Source organism: Trachinotus anak, unplaced genomic scaffold (assembly GCF_046630095.1).
Source record: "Trachinotus anak isolate AG129_WGS33_773 ecotype Australia unplaced genomic scaffold, CSIRO_AGI_Tana_v1 ptg000021l, whole genome shotgun sequence".
NCBI classification, from domain to species: Eukaryota; Metazoa; Chordata; class Actinopteri; order Carangiformes; family Carangidae; genus Trachinotus; species Trachinotus anak.
The window spans coordinates 21,196,266-21,215,586 of NW_027273872.1; the positions used below are offsets into that span (position 1 = coordinate 21,196,266).

A 19,321-nucleotide genomic window follows, 5' to 3' on the forward strand; every position below is an offset into this window, starting at 1 on the left:
AGTGTTTCTGCTGCCATCACTGCTGTTTTCATCATCATTGTTACCGCTGTTATTACCAATGTTATCATCATTATCTTTGTTATTTTCATCACAATCCACGCCACTATTATCGGTAACATCATCTTCATCAACGTCATCATTGTCGCCAAGATCATTAGCAATGTTTCATCAGCAGCCAACCAATGAAAGGAGTCATATCGGAGCTCATAATAAGTGATGAGATAACGTGTTATCTCTGGTCAGAAACTCTGCTATAAGACAAAGACAAATTATTACAGAGAGTCAGATGGTCAGATAGGCCGGGATCCCATCTCATTACCGTAAAAAAAGAAGAACAGAAAGCAGTGAGTTCTAATTTCACTTGTCTGACCTTTTTATGGGGTTAATTATTTATTTCATCGAAGCACAGCAGTGGAATAAACTTTGTGGCAATTTAATGCAAGTCAATTAAGAAGCGAGATAGATGAAAAGCTATCCTGGGGGAAATTATTAAGCTTTTATTTTTAGAGTGGGGTGGATGATGTGCTCTTTGCTGGGCTTGGTCCAACAATAGTGTTAAATGTTCTCTAAAACAATCACATTCTTCCGTCAGACAGGCAGGTTTGATATAGTTGAGGTCAGGCTCTATGGATTTCATACAGCTTCCCTGTAATAAGTGAAATTAACTCTGCACTCCGGTGCCGAGCACAATAATGAAGAGAAAGAGGAAAAGAAAGAGAAAGGGCGGGGGCGCGAGCAAACACAGGGAGCGAAGAAGAGGAGGAAACCTGGTTAAATATTGGGTTTTGATATTATTGTGGCTCGTGTTTTTATGGCCTGCTACATGCCAAAAGTATTGGTTGCTTCTTATTAAAGAAGCTGTACATTCTGTGTTTCCGGCCTCCGATCTTTAGGGACTGGATGGAAAATTTTTGGGGGGTGGGGAAGGGGCCTGAAGCTTATATATTTAATTTTATTTTAAAAAAAAAAAAAAAGCAACACTTACTGCAGCAGTGTTAATCATTTCGTTTTACACTCCCCTCTGAATTTGAAAGAAATGGCAACACCCTCCTCTAAATATCTCAAAAGAAAATATTAGGACAATAAGTGCAATGTCCAAATTGGAGGAGCTGTCGTTTTTTGATAAAGGTAAAATGTGTCACAACATACCATAAATGAAGCATTATGTTGCTATAGAGACGCAACGGCCCACAAATCATGTTCTCCAGATATAAAGGAATGGGCTTGTTTGGTACAGACCCCAGCAAAAATCACATCATCATCATTTTTATATTATTTTGCAGTGAAAGTGAAATGCAAATTAACATTCCCACTATAATCGTGACTCACATAGCGATCACAATATAGATATATATATATACATATATATATATTTTTTTGTTTTGTATTGCATATTGTTCAGCCCCAAATACAGTATATATGTCAAATATAAGAAAGATGTAAAGATAAAGACACTCTTTAATGTCAGGTTAAAAAGAAGAGAGAGAAAAAACTTACGGACAAAAGCTTCTTTTTGATGTAACTATTAGATTTTTTTTTTTAATGCACTTAACTTTCACATGACAAGGCTGAAATAAAATATGAATAAAGTACAGGATAAGAAAAGTCAAAATGCCCTAAACTGCTCGCCCAAAAAAGTCTATCCTCCCTTCAGCAAAAAGAACAAGAACATTACCCTCCCCTGTCCATAATTAAAATCTCAAACTGTTATTTCTTTTTCTCACTGCAGTGACTTAAATTTTTCTTTGCCCAATTACAAAACCACCGTGTGCAGGTAGCGCCGAACATCTGGCAGCCGCATCCAGACTGAAAGTAGAACATTTTAATGAGCATGACGAGCATTCATGAATGAGATTGTTTTGTACACGTGATTTATTTTTCATTCAAACAGTTTTATACACGCATGTTAATATCCCTTCCAAACACAACTGCACCATCATGGCAGCTAACTCATTACGCACACAACACCGCCATCACTGTATATGTGTGTATGCTTTATTTTCACGATGCTTTCCTCATGTTGCATAAGTATGACTTGGCTTTAAATGCCTAAATTGTCACAAATACTTAATGTCTGTGCTATTTTCAGTCCATCTCACCTACCGTCAAGCATTTTTAATACCCCAATACCTGTTACCTGTTACATTTCCCACTAAATCCCCCCAGATCTCTCCTCTGCTGGCTATAAAATGCTTTCCCTCATATCTCGCTTATGTAACCAAAGCTGATGATTCCAGGAAAGTATCTCATAAGCGACTTTCCAAAAGTGTCTTTTCTGGAGGGTTAAGTCCCAGCGAAACCCCAGGGCAGAGGATGTTCTACACTGTCACGACTGTCATCTATAGCTGTACTGGCCCCTCCTCTGGCCTCTATCGACTCCCCACAGAGTTAATTTGATGTTTTTGAACTCCTGGCTAGCCCGCCAAATATTGCACGGCTTCTGGCCTACATTGCCAGGCCTATTTAGGTTACATCTACTATTTAACACAACATCACAGCGTGTGTGTTTGATATGACTTTGTGAAAGAGTGAAAGAGTGAGAGAGAGAGACAGAGACAGAGAGAGAAAGAGAGAGAGAGAGAGAAATGTGGGTTAGCGAGTGTTTCTCTGCCATTTGTGTGTTTGTGTGAGAAGAGAGGAATTGAGTTGGTTTGTGGATCTTTGGGAGTGGAGACCCAAAGCTGCCTTAGCTAAGCCCTCTAAAGCACCATCTGGCAGCCTGGGCCCCTGTGTCACCCTACTCACCAAGATTACATTCTCCTCTGGCCCTCTATCCCTGGCCTTTCTCCTGCTTTCCTGTCTGCTTTACACTCTTTCCCCTTTTCCCTTGCCAGCAAACATAAACTGGGCAGGTGAAATTGTGGCAACTGTATACCCCGAGCTGTTATAACATGCTCAGGTTTTCTAAAAAGACTAAATTAATAATGAAGGAGAGCTCATTTGAGATTTAAGAGGCAGAAATTATTGGGATTTATTATGTTGGTTTCAGTGCAAGTGTGAACCATTTGCGCTGAAAAGCATTTGTTGTTTAACTTCTTATTATTGTAAGATGATGCTTCAAATACAGATGTTTCTATGCAGAATTAACAGAATTTTCAAACATGAATTATTGTTGATTATTGTTGTCTTGTTTGTTTTTTTACTTATTAAAGAGGCACTCCACTAATCTATCATATGATGTTTAGTTCAATTATCACTCCTCAGCAACAGTTGTATTTTGTCTTCTGTGGCTCTACTGGAGCTTTCTTAAGTCCACAACATTTACCCAGATGATGTAATTGGGGTTAGCTTAGCTTGGCCTTGGAGCCTCCAACAAAACCTTGGACATGTGGTTTGAAAGAGATGGGCCTAATGAAAATGCTTTTGAGTTGCATCATAGAAAGTATAGGCACCAGCTTCACTTATAGAGACTAAAAATGCAGCTGTCATGGCCTCTGATGCTTTGATTCTCCCAATTTTAGAGAATTACAATACTAAATCAATGCTGTGCACTTTGAATGTTCAAATGGAGAAAGTAGAATTTTTAAGTACTCAATGTAACAAACCTGTAACTGGCTGCACTTGTTCAAATTCATATGCATAATGGTAGATATGAAATATTTTATATGCAAACAATGTTCCACATATACAAATTATCATGTGAGCATGTGTTAGCATGTGTGATCATCTAGTGAACGGCAGTGGAAAGTAACAAAGTACATTTACTCAAGAACTGCTGCTTAATCTTAACCTGAGCCTTTACATGTTTTGTTACTTTATACTTCTTTCGCTGTTTTTTTTTTTTTTGTAGTTACTAGTAACATTGCAGATTAACATTTTATATACATAACATATATGTATACAGCATATAGATAACATTTGATTAACTTATGATATATGTTACATTTTTACAGATCAAAATACTGGACAGTATATGATAATTTAATAATATTAATAAACCTAATTTATATACAGTAGCACTTTACTGGACGGTATATAAAGTAGTGAAGTAGCTCCACCTCAACTACATCTTTAACATGTTGGTTACGTGTTAATAACAATCCAATAAGTGTAATGATGTAAAGGTCTGGAAAAGGACATTGTGAATAATGAGAACTTTAGTACCTTTTACTACTTGACACTACTTCACTTTTACTTCAGTACCAATGTGAATGCAGGTAATGGAATATTTTTTTACACTGTGCAATTGCTTCTTTTACTTGTTTTGAGGATCTAAATTCTCCTTCCGTCACTGCTCGTGACATCTGCAGCATGTTGTAGCTTGTCAGTGTCACACCTTTGGCTGGCAGGTGCACATTGTGATGTGTAAGAGAATTTGACAATATTGTAGAAACCACAGCTTTGCTTTGGCAGAAATGTTCACAGCTGCTTTACAGCTTCTGAATGGCTTGTATTGCTCACAAGTCATTACAGTGTTAACATTGTATGAATCAAGCCTGAATCAACAAAATCAACTTTAAAGTTTACTCTGCTTCAAGTGTGTCTTGAATACAAATTTCTAACCAAAGTGCCAAGCTCTTTTCAAGGAAAAGATCTTTTTTTAAAAAAAATCTATTTTTTTAATGTAAAAAAAAAATGCTAAAAACCTCAAGTATCCAGAGAAAACCCATGAAAGCAGAAGGTTTCTGGCTGGACTCAGAGGACTCCCAGTTACTGATGAATCAGATAGAGTGCTAAAAACTGAAGCACCACTTTAAAGCTCCTGGTGCATTACAATGACACACAGTGCAGTAGTGCTCTAAAAATGTGCTGTCAGTTTTCCCTAAGCGTGTAATTTTTAATACTCAGAGGTGGTTCAGACAAAAATAACTTCCATTTTCGACATCCATTAGTTTAGACTAAACAGTAGGCCTACCTCCAGGTGATGACACAAATACATCCCTGTCATTTTTACCAGGCTGAAAACTTCTCATGATTTAGTGTGGCGATAATGAGCAGGATGTATATGGTGTAATGCAATACTCAATAATCAGTATTTCAGGTTCCGGCAGAGCAGTGTCTGTTGTAGAGATGTAAAAATATGATGCATCTGCTGGTTAAGTACATTCTCAAACTACAAGTTGACACACTCTTTCAGCTGTTGTTATTCAACAGAAGCATGTTAAGCATACTAAAAATATCAAATTTTATGTGTGAGTGTGAAATGTGCATCATCGCAGATGGCCCAGGGCAATAAACAACAATGGAGGGGAGGACAATGTTTAGTTTTAGAACCAGCAGCATGTCTCGAGTATGAGTAATGGTGCGTCATGAGTAATGAAGAGATAATTTCATTGTGTCAGAATGCAGAGGATGGAGACAAATATTTTATCACATGCTCTGGAAATGTGACAGAGACAGTTCAGCCATTTTGGAAGATCAATGAGCAGCAATGTGTTTTTAGAAGATGAAGAACTACTCATTTGTTCAAAGAGCATTTTGACAGTAATTTTGGTCATTTTCATGTCACGTGTGCAGATATATGCACATGCAGATGAGCAGAGGAGACGTTGTCATAACTGCTACTGTAACCATGTTCAAAATGCCATTCCAGCTGGACAGATGGCATCCTGGAAATATCACTGAGGAAATGTTTATAGACCATTTACAGAGCTGCTCCGACACAACATTCCTGCAACACTACTACAATATATATCTTGTAAATGTGAAATCCCAACAACTTAGAGTCATAAAACCTGATGTGCTATGTGGTCTGTCAACGAACTTTGTACTTATTGGTGGAGATGACATAGAATATTGGTTGACATGTTGGTGCAAAAAGGCAACAATAATTTGGTATGAAGCGATCAAAGTAGCAATATAATGTCAGTGCATGTGCAGAGATTTAGTGTTATGGAAATGTTCTCGATAAAATGTTCCACAAATGTTCCGCTGCAATATTTGGAAAAGATGTCGCTTCAATATTCAACATAATGGGAGCTGAAGTGCGGACTCCAGTAACATGCAGGTTTTTATGCTGGCAATAGAAACTGTAGGAAGCCGGAACAAGATTATTTAGTTCCTTACTTTCCCCAGTTTATGTCTAGCAAAAAATCTGTTCTCCTGTGTTGTCTGTCTAATATTCAACACTTAAATAGAGAAGATTGTGGTAATCTCCCAGGTGGGCTACGTATCCAGATACTAAATTATCACTGACATTTTGGCAGCAAATATAGTTGAGGGCCAATACTGTCTGTGTAGCAGCTTCTGGCGTCCTTACTCTCTTACAACGGGTTCATGGCTAATGTTACATTCGTTGTCAATACAGCTGGACAGTGTTGGTCTTTTGGGATGTGGGATTTGCCGTGCTCATACAAGCATGCTGCAGCCATATGTCCCTCCTAACTAATGTCCCGAGATGCTTGATCTACACATGGAAATAGATGCAAACCATCTTCATCTGCAACCACAGACACACACACACACACACGCACATTAAACAAACATATGCACACACTTTGCATTTGGCAAAACTGTAATTAGTCCACGCTCTGTTTTAGAGGACAGATTGAAAAGTGAGAGAAAGTAGCAGGAGGGAAGAGACGAGGAGCGGCTGAGTTATAGTGAAAGAGAATGATAAATGATGGATCGAGAGAGCTCCAGTTAGACCCTGAGGTTAGCAGTGTGAGGGAGTTACAGCTGGCTAGCTCATTCCGTCCAGCTACAGATCTCATAATAAACATCACATGGGTAGTTTGGGCTGGCGGGTGCAGATTAAGCCAGAGCTGTTAGCTCTTTAAAGACTGCTCAGTGTTGCAGCCAGCCAAGAACCTATTTATAGGGCAGCTGGAAGTGTATCAAAGCAGGTAGGAAGGGAAGGCTTTGGACAGGGACAGTTTTCAAGCTGATTTATGTCCCTCAATCAATGTAATAACAATAAACTGTCAACTAACACGCCACTTTTATTTGTAATTTATGGTACTGCGCTCCTAATAAACCTATGTTTATTTCTCCCCTGTCCCTCTCTCCCCTCTCCTCCTCCTCCTCCCTTCCTTTGCCCTGTCTCTCTGCGCAGAGCTGCCCAGCAGTCCAGGTGGTCAGTTCACGTTTCGCCCACTGCCCCCACCTCCCCCGCCACCCCATGCCTGCACTTGTGCCCGCCCCGCGCCCTACACTCAAGTCAGCCTGCAGAGGAAGACCATGCCGACGCGCTGCCAGGCCAGTCAGGGTGGCCAGGGGGCAGACACCAGCTCGAGCACAGACCAGGCACAGCTTCACAACAGCTGGGTGCTCAACAGCAACATTCCCCTAGAGACCAGGTGAGAGAATGCAGGAAATGAAAAGAGCCCCGTTTAAGGTTATTTTCAGCATGGTGTTTTTGTTTTACTTTTTTTTTTTTTTTTAACAAGTGAGAAAAAAAGAAGTAAAATCGTTTAAAGAATTTGGAACAAATGGAGGGCTTCCTTCCAAAAAGCTTTCAGTCCAGAATGGCAGGTATGTCATTTTGCAATGAAACCCTTGACATGAAAATACCTTCCAGGCAAACTACCCTACTACAACATAATGTCACTTGATTAAAGACAGTTCTTTAATCCCACAAATGAGGATGATTAGATTAAAGGCGATTCTTTCATCAGGACTCCGGAGTTGGCAGACTTTGACAATCTCAGAGTGGAATGATTAAGAATGGATGTTGGACTAAAGAATTCGTTAGGATGGACAAGTTTTGCACATGTAGCGAGCAGGAAGTGGAACGCCACGCAGGCCTCTGGGGTATTATTACAGGACTCTGTGCACCATCAAAGTCATGAGGAATCTCTCAGGTTTTCTTGGGTTCTTTCCATTTTCTTACCCCCCACTGCAGACAAATTTACCAGGGGACCTGTGTCTGAGTTTATACTACCCAAAAATAAAAGTAAAAATCAGTATCCAGTAGAAATCCTCTTTTTCAGGAACACATTGTGATTCCATTTCCAAGTGTAATACCCCAAAAAAAAAAAATTTCTTCCAAATGCCTGGAGACGAACCGCTGGAATTTCATCCCATCAAACAGAATTAGGCATATGCTTGCTGCATAAGTAATAATTGATCAGAGAATTATTTAGGAGATCCTCATTTGTGGGGCTGCTTTCGAGAAGAAGCAGCAAGGTGCAAAAGAATATGTTTGCATGTTTAATGAGAGCTCGGCGCGGCGACTGAATTCTGGTATTATGAGTGTGGATGAGATTGGCAGGCTGCCATGCCAGAAGAAGAGGTTTTAATAAGTTATGCATTAGGCCATAATTAGATCTTACCTCATTTAAAGGAAAGGAAGAATAAAATTAGATTCAGTGACAATTTAAATTAATCATCGGCCAGAAATGTGTATCAATGTGAAAGACTTGTCAGAAGTGCATTGTAATTACATTACTTATCTTTGCGTATGTGCTTAAAATGAAAATCCGCCATAAACAAAAATATACAATGTCTTTGTTTTTTTTTTCCGAATTGCTCAAACAATATTTGCTGAACATAAAGAACTCTCTCCCAAACAGAGATGTGATTATAAAACACAATTTCCGCAGTGGCTCAGTATATTGGATGGTAGCTTTTTGTAGTAATACGTTTTTGCATTTGGGACTTTATAGTCAAATAAGTTTCATTTGATAGTGCACTATTAGTTCTGAACCATAAAATGTAATCATATTCATAGTCAATAGAATAGTGTCCCTTCATAACGTAATTCAGATATTATTGGCTCTTTCCTATCTGGCTTTGGGAGACAAAAATAAAAAATGACAAAGTCTTCTCTGCTTAACTGTTTTGGATTGGATTAAATATTCAAGCACCCTCCTCTCTGTCTCCTCTTTCATATTATCAGATATACTAATAATATAATGATTTTATATATTTTTTACTCTTACCCTGATGCTGCTATCAGCTCAATCTCAGGTGTGAGATTAAAGATTTATCAAGTATTTACAAACTTGACACGGGGGCTCATGCCAACAGAATTACAAGTGATGCTGTGACCTTATTCAAGATGGCAAAATAAAGGGATAATATCTCATGTTGTCAAGTACACTTCCATTTTCCTTGGTGCGTATTTGATGAATCTGTATCGAAATGTATTGACGTTGCGTCAGCTGAGATTAAGATTGTTTGAAGTGCGCATAGATTTCCTTTTCAGCTGCATATCCATTATGTTTCTGGAGAGGGCAGCTTGTGTAAGTGGAAGGATGCAGATATGGATATTCGATATATCTAACTGGATCTCACACTGGGTGTGTTAAGAGGCATAACAAATGTTGGGACTGTAATAAATTGACTGGCTCTTCCTCTTATCGCTAAGAGATGAGACTACTTGAATCATACACTGTGCATTTGCAGCTGCAGACAGAAAGCAGCTCCTAAACACACATACCATAAATCTGTATATACCTGTGCACTAAGGTCTCCACCCACTCACGCACAAACACACACACACACACATAGTTACTCGACATATCCAGGTAGAGACAGCCCCTGGGCCGTAGACTCCGACCTCCTGCGGAGCGGGAACTCTCATTTTCTTCCTGTCTCCGGGGAAATCTGCCCTCTGATATGAATTCAGAGCTTCCTGGGCGTCGCCCCTGGATATTGTCTGGCAAGATCAAAGGCAGGGAGCCAGGAAGAACAGTGAAGAATTTTTAAAAGCACCACACAAGAAGAATAGAGTTGCACACGCGTTGACAAATGCAATTTCTTCAGCTGGATTCTGATCCTTTTTGCTATAACGCACCTTCAGCAGAGCAATAAAAGCGTCACTGTGGACTCGACCTGTGTACTGGCCTCAAAAATGTGAAAATGCTCACCTGTATTTGACATCTTTTTGTGGATGCTGGTCTTGTGCGGGCATCTCTGAGTCAAGCTGTGTTTTGCAATGTTTGTGTGTGTGGTTGTCCTAAGTTTATCTCTGGCCTTTCAGAGTTGAACTACCATTGACCCCTAGGTGTGTGGTTGCTCCATGTGCAGCCTCCTGTGTCCCCCATCTGACTCCCAGCCTTCAGCAGACGCTGGATGGGTGGATGGAGAGAGGAAGGGAGACAGACAGAGAAAGATGGATGTCATCTGTCTCAGCCATGGGGCCAAAATTTAGACACGCGAAAAGAGAGAAACACACAGACAGACACTGAGTAAAGATGACTGGCAAAATCAAAAAAGAGAGAATTTAAGTGAAGAAGGAAATGAAAACAGATTAAAGACATGTCAGTACCAAACACTTTCCATCACACTGCAAATTAAGTAAATGACTGAGTCTGAAACAAACAAAAATTTAATAAAAAAAGTCCTTGTCAGTGGCTTGAGATTTTCTTTTTTCACTGAAACTGTTCCCATGTCCTATTTTTGTCTGTTATTTAATCCAAATAAACAGATTTTATTTTTCCTCTTTTTTGTATTTCTTTCTTTTCTTTGAATCCCTTCTATGTTTGAAAAGTACTATAGAAGTAAACTAATAACTAATCATTTCTCCAGTTTCCTATGCAAATCATCTTGTTTCACACATTTTGTTGTAATTTGTGTGACACAAACGCCATGATCAGAATCATTCTGTCGTGCATTATGAAATTCAAATTCAAATTCTTGAAAGTCTCACCCCATTTGCAAAATCTTTGTGACTGTTTTTACGCACAATCTGTCTTCAAGGCTGAACATTAGATAAAATGACTTCAGAAGATGGATGTGTTTTTGCCGTGCATGAGGGCAAATGGACGACGTGTAAGGCGGGTGCAGTCTGGTGTCCAGCGACACTGTCAGTCTGCTGTCTGGCCCCGCTTTAATGGCCTGTCCTCTGAGGGTCCTTCAGAGACCGCGATCCTACCAGCAGCCTGTGACCTCACACCTGCCGCGGCATGGGCAGAATAGCACTCTGGCAAGCTGCACGTCTGCCCCGACATATCACACTCACAGCCGGTATTAACCCCCGGAGAGCACATAGTAACCTAGGGCAATCATTGCTGTCAGAGAATTCCAGCAGCTTCAAGATATTTTTTTGTTATGGAAAATACACACACACACACACACACAGACATACACACTCACTGCAGGGAAAAAAAAACAATGAGTCATACCAACTCTTTGCCTCTGATATTTTCTCCAGTATACCCATGCTTTGTTTCCCTACACCAGCACCCTTTGTTCATTTTTTGATGGAAGTCAGTGTAGCCAGAACAAGCTGGAGAAGCTTATAATTGCCTGCCCAGATCCACTTTCCCAAATTGCATAATTTCCTAGTCCTGATACTTCTGCTTCCTCAAATGACACCCTCCAACCCTTGGCCTCCATTATCCAAACACAATATAGATGAAATGCTACCTAGATTAATTGCCCTTCAGTGTAGTTTCCTATCATCATCTGCCATCTAACGCGCTCTTTTTCATAATGAAAATGAACCTCATCTTCGTTTAACTAATACAGTCATATAACTTAAGTAGCCGCTTTGATGAGTCAAAAAAGGAATAGGTAAGTCATTGATCCTTGGTTGCCAGGGCTTTTCCATTCTCATTCATATGAGTGCTGCTCTGCTTTACAGTAGCTCCTCATAGTGTTGCACCAGACAGACACTATGTTTTTTTTTTTTTCAAATTTGAGCTTCCTCTCTGATGAAGGACTTTGGCTGGATATGAGATTATGGTTTAATATTGTGTGATTTATGCTGTAGGTATATTGCAATTCCAGTTTGTTGTTTGCTATTTTTCCATTGTTTGAATGGTTGAAGTGCACTAAATGTGAATTGTGTCTGTGCTTTAAACGGACTGCCCTTTTCTAGTCTTACCAGCCACTCAAAGCACTTTACAATACTTACCACTTTCACTTATCCACACACACATTCATACATCTTATGTGGGATTCAGTATCTTGCTCAAGGACATTTCAACAGCCAGGGATTGAACTACCAACCCTCTGATTAGTGGACAACCTGCTCTACCTTCCGAGCCACAGCTTTACATTTGTCACATGTTGCTCACCTCCCTGAATTTATGGTGGTAATATAAATTGGAAGCGGTATCGCAGTGCTTAGGGACTTCCTAAAACTACTTTTCTTCCTTGATTAGCTTTCTGGCTTAATCTTTGATGATGCATTACTTGTAACTTAGAGAGAGCACTTAAATTAAAAGCACACAAATGTGGCCAAACATGTGGGATATGAATTAGACTGGTGAGGTTTAGTAGGACTTCATGCAGCGGTAAAGTGGAACAGTCTGTCCTGTGTGTGATACCTAAATCCTGAGCCAGCCTGTAAGCATCATTTAAAAAATAGCTGGAAAAGGGGTCTCTTCTAAAATCTCCCACCTTGGGGGCCATTTAAATGAGTTTCAGTCAGGCATGCTTTAGAGTGAGACTGAATTCCACCGAGTGCAGATTTGCATAAAAAGAATCAGAATAAGATACTAGATACCTGAGAAAAGATGATGTCTGAGCTGGCTGAGCTAATTGCCAAAGCATTGAACCACTATCCTAGATAGTGACTGTGATTGTTTCCATCTCCACACCATAGTCTATTTTAGAGAGACACAAGAAGTGGTCCCAGATGGCAAGTAGTTTGTGGGACACAAAGCGAAAAGGCTTCCTGCTCATAAGATAAAAATAGCAATTAATTGACTGTTCTCTAGACAAATCCCCAAAACAGTGATCGTCCAGTCATACATGTAGCTTTCACCTGTAACCAGCCACAGCAGGTCTGTCTCCACATGCCAAGCAGCAGAAGAAAGAAGCTTTTTTTTTAATTTCTAAAACCAAAAAACACAAGACCAAAACTGTCTTTATCTGTCTTAACGTGGGCTGCAACTGTTAGCATGTATGGCTAACTAGCTTACAGTAGCAAAGCATTACTCCCAAGGCCAAGGGGTACAGTACACCATTAACTACAGTAATGTGGGGTTACAGGTTTACCGCAGCTCGCTGCTCCTGTCAGAGTTTAGGGTAATTAGCAGCTCTGTATCTCTCTGCATTTGATTTAGGGAAGTTAACACTCCAGTAACCCCTGTCAATGTGACTGGAGATAGTGTTAAATTTGCCAGGCACACTGTGTAATACTCATCTTAAGCACTCTTCCTCCTGTAATGTCAAAAGTGAAAAATCACGGTAGCCTAAGCTAAATAGCCCGGCAGGAAAGAAATAACAGTATTACATTTTTCTTTAGCCTTTAGCTGTAGTCTTTTAGCACTGTATCGTGTACAGTATGTAGCCATCAAAGTTTCCTTTTGAACCAAGTCATGTGTATAAACATTAAAAATACAGTCAGAGTCAGACAGTGTTTTCAGCTAACTCTTGAAGCTAACGCTGGCTTGATTAGCTAGCTAGTTAGAAGCGATAAAATCTGTCAGTGACGCAGTGACGATTGTCATTTCAGCCGACAAAATCAACAGTTGCTGGTGAGAAATCAGAAGCCTGCTTTAGCCTGCTGCTGTCTCACATTAAGAGCCCTTCGTTTCAAATGGTGCTAACTACTTGTGTTAAATGTGCTGCTGTTATTGCCGTAATATGCACTTGATGAAGACTGACAGGAGTATTACGGGGCTACCTATTTCCAGGTTGGAGTGACTTTCTTGTGTATTTGTGTGTGTGTTTGTCCCACAGACACTTCCTGTTCAAGCAAGGCTCCGGTTCTTCGGCTCTACTGTCTGGGGCGGGGCAGGGTTACCCCCTGACCTCTGGGACAGTGTACTCCCCTCCACCGCGTCCCCTCCCTCGCAGCAGCGTGACCAGACCACTGTTTACCTTCAACAAGCCTCACCGCTGCTGCAACTGGAAGTGTACGGCCCTGTCCGCGTCCCTCCTCACCCTCACCCTGGCCCTGCTGCTCACATACGTCATCGGTGAGTTACAGAGCACATCAGCCAACAGTGTGTGGTATCTCAAGAAGTTTCTGCTTTGTTTGGTCAGATTTTATTTAAGGAATGAACATTTTCAAAACAGATTGCTAGAGGAGCATGGAAATTGGAAGGCTTGTCAAGAGACTGCCTAATTAATTCAAAACGAAATCAATAAAAAATACACAAACAAACTCTAAAAGCAATTTTTATACACATGCACAATGTTCCAAGCATCAAAGGGTAAAAAAAAAAAAAATAAACGAACCAACAAAAAAAAAAGAAAAGGAAAGAAAAGAAAAGAAAAAAAAGAAAAACAGGGAAGAAAATCAATAAGTATAAGATCAGGACTGGTGAAAATTTTGCACCTTTACTTTGAAGGAGTGGACATTAAAGCAGCATGTAATGCTTTCCAAATGTGACCCTCTGTGGGGTATTCGAAAATTTAAATTAGCTGTTCTCGACCAAAGCACACCAACTGGTAATTATTCTGTGATGAACAAACACATCCAAAAAAAAAGGTACTAACTCATCTACTGTTTTCCCTCTATCTCTCTTTCACACACACACACACACACACACAGAAAGCCACACAAACTCATACATTCACCTTATTACTATTCTTCCTTTTAAAGCCATCTTGTTCTTATTATATTAGTCCATCCTGCTTTGTCTTTGCTCATGACTTCATTGTGCTTTTTTCTTGTTTGCATTTTTATATTTGTTTATCTTGTTTTTTAAAATAATGTATTAATTTTTTTCATTTGTTTAAAGTTGAAGTTTTATTAATTAACTCACTCTTTTCATTTTGTTTTTGTCACACTTGCAAATTTCATTACCACAGTCTATGATTATTTATAAGTCACTTTGGTTTTCTCTTCTTTTGTAAGTTAAAGCTGTTAAAGGTCTACTCCACCAAACTTCTGAGCTTAATAATGTACTTTTTTACTCCACTACACAATGTGACATATGTAGTTGCCAGTTACTTTACAGATTAGGATTTTACATATACAACATAGGATGAGTTTTCTGAATATGATGCTCTGTTGCCCAGCTGTATATAAAGTAGTTCATAACACCCACAGACATGTTTTTTGCATTATGACTTCTTTTACTTTTCATACTTTAAATCTTCAAATTTAAATCTGTTTTGCTAATAATACTTACATACTTTTACTCAAGTGACATTTTCACTGCAGGATTTTACTTGTAATGGGGTATTTTATCTAGCAGTATTGCTTGAGTAAGCACCATATTTCTGAGCTACTCATGAATGCAGATGAACTCTTTTTATGACTGATACTAACTTAGAAATAATTTGGATATTTAAAATTGAGAAAGTTTCGGAAGTTGTTCTGCAGTCCGGAAGATCATCAGCGCAGTCTGTCAAAGTCAAATACAAAATTTATTCATCGATCCCCTCCGATTGCACCAATTCCCTGTTCATCCTCAGCCTTGGCCCGGCCCTCCACCCCAGCGCATTGTCTCCCCTCCACCGCCCCTAGTGCAGATAACCCAGCCCTCCACCCAGCCAGTTCATTTCCCTCCTGTGGTGGTGCTCAAGGTCACGCTGGAGCGGGCGGGGGTTCGCATTAATCACACACACACACATACATACAGATACACACACACACACACACACACACACACACACGTCACAGACAGACGTCTCACGTACACACACACACACATGCACGCACGCCCTCACACACACGCACACTGGCGAATCCATGCAGATTAATCCCCCGGCTGAACCATGCTATTCCATTAATGTCCCGGCCCCGGTAATTAGTGCATTAGTGAGGAGTGTGAGTGATGACTTGGAGACGACATCACCTTTTAATTGGTGTCATGCTCCACTCCTGCTTGGTAATGATTGATCTTCATGTTGACATTACCATGGCAACTGCACCAAGATGTATGGGATGTAAGCACAGATGATATGTTAGCCTGTAAATCAAAGATATTCAAATAGCAAGATTAAAGTGGTCATGGACTTAATGTCTTTGTCTGGGGGGAGAGGTTGAGACACGGGCCACCAGATGATTAGGTTCTCTCATTACATAATGATTCAGTAATTTTAATGAATTAATTAAAAGCCACTGACAGGAGGAGAGAGAGAGAAAAAACTCCCTCGCTTCCTCATCTTCATCAAATAAAAGCCATGCTGACTTCTGTACGTATTGATTTTTTAGTCCATCTCATTAAATCGGGTTCTTATTGAAGATTCATTCTTATTATCATAAATCATTTAATACAAAACAAAACAAATTTATTCCATTCTCAGAATATGATAATGAATTTTACTTTATTCCAAATATAATCAGCTCCTATTTATTATTCTATTGTACTTTGGTAGACTGTTGTTTTATTGTACATATTTTTATTATTTTGATGAATATTGAAAATATTCCTCAGATTTTTTATTTTCTTTTATTCATGTGTAAAAGCCACCACATGTTGACTTAAAACAGAAACTATTTTGACAGTTTACTAATCATTTAAGTCAGTTTTCAAATTCCTTTGAACTTCCATTCCCTTATTTCAGTCTCAGTTAGTTTTTTTTTTAATTTTCTTTGTTATATGTGATGGTAAGCTCAATATCTTTAGCTCTCAGAGTCTTGGTCAGACAAAAAAAAAACTATTTGATTTCATTAAAATCAAATAGTTAAATATAATTAAATAAAATTAGCTCAATTTAGAGAAATATGGCATTAATCTGAATTATCATGCGGAACCATTTTAATTATTCAACCAGCAATACAATTTCAGAGAGTCAGCACAATAAAACTAATAACCGTTTCCCTTGGTGATCAGTCAAGAGTGTCAATCATGCACAAGTTAATAAGAAAGAAGAAAGATATAACTTCAGAGAACAAGCAACACAGGAATTGGATTCATAAGGTGACTAAAAGGAAGTTTCAAAAAAAAAAAGAAATGACTTTATACTTAAAAATATTTATTACTACACACTACTAACAAAGACTGACACAACAACAACACAACAAACAACATATGCAGTGATGCTACAGTGAAGGAATAGATTAAAGGAAATATGCAGCAGGTGAGTAAACCAAATGAATGTGACCTTTAACTGGTAAAAACGGTACCTTAAGAATCACGCTTTAATAGAGAAGCCAGTTGTAATTTCTGAATTCACCCGGTCAGCAGAGAAGAAGCTATGCTAGTTGTGTGTCTGTGGAACAGCTGACTCAGCCTGGCGGTGTCCGGAGTGAGGAGGAAGGTGAGGATGCAGCAGCAGAGGTGGTGGAGGTGAAGATTCTGTCAAAGTTTAGATTAGCAGAGCAACACAGAGACACAATGTGTCCCTAGCAAAGGAAATCCGAAGCTGCATTCCAGCGAAGGATTTTTAATAAGGAACGTTTTGGACAGAGGTTCAGAGAGATGCCCGGACAATCTGTGGGCAGCTCGCAGCTGCTCGGTGTCATGTTTATACCCCCTGTGGACATGCTGTCCAGCAGAGGCCTGATAACTGTCTTTCTTTTTAGATGAGCTCCCATGTAATCATATTTTTATTCATTCAATAATTACAGTGAGTAAAGATCTGTCATTCTGATGTTTATCTCTAATGGTTACGTAAATATTAATACAGACAACAGACATACACCTTCAGTTTCGCTATAAATGATAGAAGATGTCTAAGAAAAGTAGTAACATCACAACAGACATGTATCTGTGAAGAGGTTATGTGTTTAGCATTTCAGTGTGCCAGTTCTATCCTCGGTCCATCAATCCAAAACTCATCTGTCATCTTGATATCCTTCAGTATGTATCTCCATGAAGGTTGAGGGAGAGTTCTAGAGGTTATTAACCAATGGTCAAAGCAGGGCAGCAGCTGCTGCTGCTGGAGGGGCCTGTGGAATCTCCTGGACCATTAGCAGTTGCTTGATAATCCGGTCTTATCTCTGCTTCCTCCAAAAACGTCTTTGATTGTCTTTAAATGTAAACACCAGGCCTGATTTGGTACCAGGTCCAAGCTGCAATTGGACTCACAACTCATTAACAGCTGTGGGAAAGGCCCTAGGCCATGGCTTTTAAAGGGGGTGGGGTTGGGGGGGGGTCTTTAGGGGTTGCCTGGAAGTCATCACACCTTAGGGGTGTCTGTCTTGTGTTCTGCTCAGATATATCCTACAGGCTTAGAGACTGTAAGGAACTTTTGCTTTTTACTATTTTCTGACATGATTAATAGGTCATCAAAGAAAATTATAGACAGATCAACACATAATTGAAATAGTCGTTAGTTGCAGTCCTACATGCATGGTTGTCACATTAACAGCCATCATTATACTGCATAACTGGTAAATATAGTGTGTATTGTCTGTCAGTTTCATTCTGCAGACACTGCTGACTGAATCAAGACGTTTGCAACATTTAAAAAAAATATGACATATTCCTTTACAGCTGTGCCAAGCTGGAGTCAAACATTTCAGAATGCTGGAGACGCCCCCGCCCCTTGGTGAAATCATCTTGACGCAGCTGTTACATTTGGCTGAATCTTCATCTTTTCTCGTGATGCTCAGCCAAACTTTGCACTGCTTGCTGCAGTCTTCCGCGGTTCAGCATGCAACAGAGCTGGTCTTCATCTCACGTGTGAAGTGGAGGCACAGGATGACCAGTGTTGCAACAGCGAGGTCCTCGCAGCAGATCTCGAAAAACGCTTGATGTAGCTCTTAATAATTAACTAAACAGATTTGACATTGATGATTTGGAGCTAAGCCTCAGTTTTTGACAGTTTGGAACGAGCACTTAATACCCACCTCAAATTACTGCCAGTCCTTAAAGCTCTCTTTTCAAGTTATGGGACTTGTTTATTAATTTGAGGAAAAGTAACCCAGCGAATAATGAGGCAATAATATTATGTCTCAAATTAAGGTTTCCAATTAGCACAACAATGGGACGATGCATGATTGCAGAGATAATGCTGTGCCTAAATGATTGCAGCGTATGCCCCCTGTTGTGATTAGCTAAGGCAGTCCTCCTCCCTTTCTTTACTGCCCTCTCTCCCCTCCTCCAATACCCCCTGGTGTTGCAGAGGCTGCGAATAGCTTTGTTAATTTGTTTATCTCCCAATGTACCCCTCCCTCCTGCAGTCGTAGCTTGTTATTAAGCACAACACGGCCATCAGATATGAGGAGCAGGCATTATGATAGCAAACGGGGCATTTAAGGAGAGATAGAGGACAGATTAAGATTGCATCTGTAATCTTAAAGAATATTGCTGCTGACAACACTACAAGTAACCCATTTTCTATTTTAAACCTCATTTTAAGTTCTGCCTCCATAAAAACCTACCGACTCTTGCTCCATCATGCTGTCAAAAAAAAAAGCTAATTAGAGTATTTTCTGCATTAATGAATGTCTTGCTGTTTTAAACAGTTACAACCCTCAGTTGTTGAATCGAATATGAGGAGAGGGTGGGCTGTGTCAGTTATGAAAGATAATCATCTCTATGGCAACAGGGAGAAGCTTCTGATGCAAGTGAAATGAGCAAGTCAGCAGCAGCCTGCAATCAAATAATCACCTCCAAATCACATTTCAGTCACTTGTACA

The 19,321-nt window shown here is 39.7% G+C and overlaps 1 protein-coding gene across 2 annotated transcripts in view; it reads left to right on the top strand.

Annotated features, from left to right (window-relative positions):
• Positions 1 to 19,321, top strand: part of tenm1 (teneurin transmembrane protein 1) — a 167,856-nt gene that overhangs the window by 46,668 nt on the left and 101,867 nt on the right. For both annotated transcript variants that reach the window (XM_071506672.1, XM_071506674.1), the window contains exons 4-5: positions 6,995 to 7,238; positions 13,519 to 13,757. In XM_071506672.1, the coding sequence (XP_071362773.1) occupies positions 6,995 to 7,238; positions 13,519 to 13,757 (483 nt within the window). The remainder of the gene's footprint in view (positions 1 to 6,994; positions 7,239 to 13,518; positions 13,758 to 19,321) is intronic.